At 42.4% G+C, this 6,230-nt stretch overlaps 1 protein-coding gene across 1 annotated transcript; it reads left to right on the top strand.

Moving 5' to 3' along the window:
- The first annotated feature begins 105 nt into the window (after nucleotides 1–105).
- Nucleotides 106–1,395, top strand: LOC100947859 (olfactory receptor 5AU1). Its single transcript, XM_012813540.1, has 2 exons — nucleotides 106–1,206; nucleotides 1,317–1,395. The coding sequence occupies exons 1-2, from the start codon at nucleotides 298–300 to the stop codon at nucleotides 1,341–1,343; spliced, it is 936 nt and encodes a 311-aa protein (XP_012668994.1). The 5' UTR covers nucleotides 106–297; the 3' UTR covers nucleotides 1,344–1,395.
- Nucleotides 1,396–6,230: the final 4,835 nt, after the last annotated feature.

Below are 6,230 nucleotides of genomic sequence, written 5' to 3' on the forward strand. Positions count from 1 at the left end.
CGTTGGTGAGTGACTGTTTCATTACTTAAAATTTTTTAAGATCACTGAGAGACCATATTGTATATATTTCTTTTATATTTTCAATTGCTGCTCAAGTAACGCTTACCCACTAATCAACCAAGGAAGTAGTGAAAACTCTTGATATAACCCAGTTCCAAACAAATCCAAATTTTTTCAGTAAGACTAATCTTCAGAAGGCTGTCCCTAGGGCAGGATTAAACCCCATCAGAGCCCCCTGGGTGTTCAAACTCATTTACCAAGTTGCCTTCTTTCTATACTCCAGAGCATGGGAGAAATATGGAAGGGGCAAACCTGAGCCAAGGGACTGAGTTTGAGCTCTTGGGTCTCACCAGTGACGTCCAGCTCCAGAGGCTGCTCTTCGTGGTGTTCCTGGGCGTGTACGCCATCACTGTGCTGGGGAACGTGGTCATGTTCCTCCTGATCCACGTGAGTGCCACGCTGCACACACCCATGTACTCCTTTCTGAAGAGTCTCTCCTTCTTGGATTTCTGCTACTCCTCCACAGTTGTCCCCCAGACCCTGGTGAACTTCTTGGCCAAGAAGAAAATGATCTCCTATCTTGGCTGCATGGCTCAGATGTTTTTCTATGCGGGTTTTGCCACTAGCGAGTGCTATCTCATCGCCGCCATGGCGTATGATCGCTATGCTGCTATTTGTAAGCCCTTGTTCTACCCAACCATCATGTCTCCTGAGGTCTGTGCCTCTCTGATTGTGGGCTCGTACAGTGCAGGATTTCTCAATTCCCTTATTCACACAAGCTGTATCTTCAGTCTGAACTTGTGTGGTGCTCATGTAGTCACCCACTTCTTTTGTGATGGACCGCCCATCCTATCCCTGTCCTGTGTGGACACCTCGCTTTGTGAGATCCTGCTCTTCATCTTCGCTGGTTTCAACCTCTTGAGCTGCACCCTCACCATCTTGATCTCCTACTTCTTAATTCTCATCACCATCTTGAGAATGAACTCAGCCCAGGGCAGGTTTAAGGCATTTTCTACCTGTGCCTCCCACCTCACTGCCGTCTGTCTCTTCTTTGGCACAACACTTTTTATGTACCTGCGCCCCAGGTCCAGCTACTCCCTGATCCAAGACCGTATAGTTGCTGTTTTCTACACAGTGGTGATCCCAATGCTGAACCCCCTGATGTACTCTTTGAGAAATAAGGATGTAAAAGAAGCTTTAAGAAAGGTTTTGGCGGGTGGCACCTGTGGCTCAAAGGAATAAGGCACCAGCCCCATATGCCGGAGTTGGTGGGTTCAAACCCAACCCCAGCCAAAAACTGCCCCCCAAAAAGAAAGGTTTGGGGCAGAAAACCAATGAAATGATCTCAACTTATTACCACATGTGTATCTTTAGAAAGCTAAGAGAACTCACCTTGTATAGGATGCTACCCTGAGCACATTCCCACACTAGCCCCTGTGAATAGTGAATGTGTCTTTTGGTCTACAGGTGCTTCTGTGTCTACCTGCCACAGAAGAACTGATGGTGTCATACAGTCTTAAGAAATGAGAAGGGGCGGGGGTGGCGCCTGTGGCTCAAAGGAGTAGGGCTCTGGCCCCATATGCCAGAGGTGGCAGGTTCAAACCCAGCTCCGGCCAAAAACTTCAAAAAAAAAAAAGAAAGAAAAAAAGAAATGAGAAAGGAGTATCTGCTTGTTGCATAATTAAACCCACGGCAAGATTTCGTTATGCTTGTTTGGCTGCTTCATTCATTTTTCTGAGTTTGTGTATGTTTTATTTTATTATTATAAACGGATATTTATGTTCTTTTTAATAATATTATCTTCTGGGCAGCGCCTGTGGCTCAAAGGAGTAGGGCGCTGGCCCCATATGCCAAAAGTGGTGAGTTCAAACCCAGCCCCAGCCAAAAACTGCAAAAATAAATAAATAAATAAAATAATATTATCTTCTTAGCTAACTTGAAGATCACGGCTGCCTGGGGGAAATCCTTCATATTCTTTTCCATCTTCTCTTTGTAGAACTGGCTCCTTGGTCAGGCATGGTGGCTCCTGCCTATAATCCTGAGCTCTTGGGGGCTGAGTTTAAGATCAGCCTGCGCAAGAGTGAGATATTGTCTTTTTTTTTTTATTTGAGACAGAGTTTCACTTTGTCACCCCTGGTAGAGTGCTGTGGTGTCATAGCTCACAGCAACCTCAAACTCTTGGACTCAAGTGATTCTCTTGCCTCCGCCTCCCAAGTAGCTGGGACTACAGGCGCCTGCCACAATGCCCAGCTATTTTTTAGAGATGAGGTCTTGCTCTTGCTCAGGCTGGTCTTGAACCTGTGAGCTCATGCAGTCCACTTGCCTTGGCCTCCCAGATTGCTAGGATTATAGGCATGAGCCACCATTCCTGGCCCAACTGTGTCTTTTTTAAAAATAGAAAAACTAGCTGGGAATAGTAGTGCACACCTGTAGTCCTAGGACCTCTTGAGCCTAAAAGTTTGAGGTCACTCCGAGCTATGATGCTGCCATAGCACTCTACCCAGGGTGACAGAGTAAGACTAAGTCTGAAACAAACAAAAAAACTGGTGCCTTAACCAAGAAAATTTTTACTGGATTGTTTATTTGAATGATACTGTAACAACAGCTTCAAAATTTCATGTTTTATTCTTTTCATGACTTTTTTCCTGGCCAGACAGTCATCTAGTTACTTTTACACTGCGTAAAGTTGGTCAAGTTACTTAAATTTTCTGAGTCACACATATCTCATCTTTTAATTGTCCTCACAAAGTCAGTTGGCGGGGAGGGAAAGGATATGGTCTAGCCTCTCTCAAAGGCTTGTTGTCCTTGTCATCATTTTGTTCTTGTGAGACTCTGTCTTAGGCTCGGCGCCTGTAGCTCAGTGGCTAGGGCACCAGCCACATACACTAGAGCTGGCAGGTTCGAACCCAGCCCAGGGCCTGCCAAACAACAATGACAACTACAACCAAAATATAACTGGGCGTTATGGTGAGCACCTGTAGTCCCAGCTACTTGGGAGGCAGAGGCAAGAGAATCGCTTAAGACCAAGAGAGTTAGAGGTTGCTGTGAACTGTGATGCCATAGCACTCTACTGCGGGCAACATAGTGAGACTCTGTCTCAAAAGAAAAAAAAGAAGAAAAAGTTGAAGGTCTAACACTACCTGATTTCAAGAATTATTATAAGGCTATAGGCTGGGCGCAGTGTCTTACACCTGTAATTCCAGCACTTTGGAAGGCTGAGGTGGGTGGATCACTTGAGTTCATGAGTCTGAGACCAGCCTGAGCAAGAGTGAGACCCCATCTCTAAAAAAAATAGCTGGGCATTGTGGCAGGTGCCTGTAGTCCGAGTTTGAGATTGCTGTGACCTATTTTGCTATGCCACTCAACCCCAGGGTGACTGAGTGAGACTCTGTCTCAAAAAAAAAAAAAAAAAAAAAAAAAGAATTATTACAAGGCTATTATCAAGACTGTGTTCTATTGCTGTAAAAATAGACAAAGAGTTTAATGGAACAGAATGTCCAGAAATAGAACCACAAATATGTGGCCAGATGATTTTTTTTTTTGAAACAAAGTCTCTTTCTGTCGCCCTGGGTGGAGTGCATGGCGTCACAGCTTACAGGAACCTCCAACTCTTGGTCTTTTTTATTTTTTTTTTGGCGGGTCTGGGCTGGGGATTCGAACCCACCACCTTAGGTTTAGGTGGCTGGCGCCTTAGTCGGTTGAGCTATAGGCGCCGAGCCCAACTCTTGGTCTTAAGAGACTCTCTTGCCTTAGCCTCCCAAGTAGCTGGGACTACAAGCACCTGCTACAAGGCCCGGCTATGGCCAGCTGATTTTTGACAAAGGCTATTCAATGGAGAAAGGATAGTCTTTTCAACAAATGGTATAAGAATATTTGGTTATCCATATGCATAAAATAAACTTTTATTCATACCTCACACAAAATAAAAACAATGCAAATGGATCACGGACTTAACTGTAAAATCTAAAACTATAAAATTTCTGAAACATAGAAGAAACTTTGTGATCTCGAGGTAGCCAAAGATTTCTTTGCTATAACACAGACGACATGATCCATAAAAGCACAAATTAATAAATTAAACCTCATCCAAACTAAAACAGATCAAAAGATACTTAGATAATGAGAAGACAAGCCACAGGCTATAAGAAAATATTTTCAATCATATACTCAATAAAGCACTTATATCCAGAATACATAAGAACTCTCAAAACGATTTTAAAAATGGCAAAAGAGGGCTCAGCGCCTGTAGCACAGTGGTTACAGCACCAGGGACTTTCGCTGAAGGTGGTGGGTTCGAACTCCGCCCAGGCCAGCTAAATAACAATGACAACTGCAGCCCCCCCCCCCAAAAAAATAGCCAGGTATGTGGTGGGCACCTATAATCTCAGCTACTTAGGAGGCTGAGGGAAGAGAATTGCTTAATCCCAGGAGTTGGACGTTGCTGTGAGCTGTGATGCCACAGCACTCTACCCAGGGTGACAGCTTGAGGATCTGTCTCAAAAAAAAAAAAAAAATGGCAGAGTTGGACGGCCACTTCACCAAAGAAGATATACAGAAGGCAAAAAAAACGTGAAAGGATGTTAAACATCATTAGTCATTAAGTACATGCAAATTAAAATGCAAGTTAAATTAAAATGCAATGAGATAACAAAATACCTAATAAAATAGCAAAATTGACAAGATTGACCATAGCAAGTGTTGATGAGGATATCAAGCAAATGAACTAATACATTGCTGATGGGAAGTGATAAAAATGTAAAATTACATTGGAAAATAGCTTGATGGTTTCAGAAAATGTTCAGGATACACCTACCATAAGAAACAACTATTCTATTCATTGTATTCCACCAAGATAAATAAAAGCATGTATCCCTACAAAGACTTGCATACAAATGTTCTTAGCAGCCCTATTTGTAATACTCCACAACTGCAAACAACCCAAATGTCTATTAACATGTTAATAAGGAAAAAAATCCCTTGTGGTTTATACAATGGATGACTACTCGGCAATAAAAGGAATGAACAATCATCTACATGCTACAACATAGATGAATCTCAAAATAATTACGCCAAATGAAACAAACCAGGCAAAGATGTATATATTGTATATTTCCATTTATAGAAAATTCTAGAAAATGTAATTTCTAACAACAGAAGGCAGAACAGACAGGTTAGAGGTGGTAGTGATGGAACTGGACAGAGACAGGAGGGGAAGGACGAGGGGATTACAAAGCAATCCGAGAAAACTTTGGGTGACAATGGATATATTTATTGTCATGATAGTGATGACAGTTTCATGACTTACACAAGTGTCACAACTTAACCAAATTTTGCACCATAAATATGTGTATTTTATCTTTCCTGTCCCTTCTCCCCTCTCCCACATAGTTGATTTCCGATGAGTGTTATTTCCATATGTGCATATAAATGTTGATTGGTTAGTTCCAATAGTTCCAATTTAATAGTGATATCGAGTGTTTTTGTCATGAAATAATGTTGGGTTCTGTCAAATGATTTTTCTGCATCTATTTACATAATTACACAATTTTGTTTTTTATTCTGTTGATGAAAGATTTATTTTTATTTTTTAATTTTATTATTATTAGTTTTTTGAGATAGAGTCTCACTTTGTTGCCCTCAGTGGAGTGCCTCACAGCAACCTTAAACTCTTGGGCTCAAGCCATCCTTTTGCCTCTGCATCCCAGGTAGGTGGACTACAGGCATCTGCCACAACACCAAGCTGTTCTTTTTTTCTTTGAGACAGAGTCTTATTACGTCACCCTCGGTAGAGTGCCCTGATGTCACAGCTCACAGCAACCTTAGACTCTTGGGCTTAAGTGATTCTCTTGCTCCCAGTTGCTGGGACTACAGGTTCCTGCTACAATGCCCAGCATTTTTTTGTTGTTGTTGTCATTGTTGTTTAGCTGGCCCGAGCCGGGTTCAAACTCACCAGCCTCAGTGCATGTGGCCAGTGCCATAACCACTGTGTTGCAGGTGCCAAGCCCCAACCTGTTTTTTAGAGGCAGGGTCTCCCTCTTGCTCAGGCTGTTCTTGAACTCCTGAGCTCAAGCAATCTGCCTACCTTGGCTTCCCAGAGTGCTAGGATTATGGACTTGAGCCACTACACCAGGCCAATATAGGGTTTACATTAATTAATTTTCAGATGTTAAACCATCCTTGCATTCAAAATACAGATCCCACTTTGTCATGGTGTATAATTCTTTTTTTTT

The sequence above is a fragment of the Otolemur garnettii genome, unplaced genomic scaffold, assembly GCF_000181295.1.
Source record: "Otolemur garnettii isolate 467f Iridium unplaced genomic scaffold, OtoGar3 scaffold00276, whole genome shotgun sequence".
Lineage (NCBI taxonomy): Eukaryota > Metazoa > Chordata > Mammalia > Primates > Galagidae > Otolemur > Otolemur garnettii.

Bases quoted from the DNA above. Each gene is read 5' to 3' on its own strand.
- LOC100947859 (XM_012813540.1), top strand. From the start codon at position 298: ATGGAAGGGGCAAACCTGAGCCAAGGGACTGAGTTTGAGCTCTTGGGT. The intron at 1,207-1,316 runs GTTTTGGCGGGT...CCAAAAAGAAAG, and splicing joins TAAAAGAAGCTTTAAGAAAG to GTTTGGGGCAGAAAACCAAT.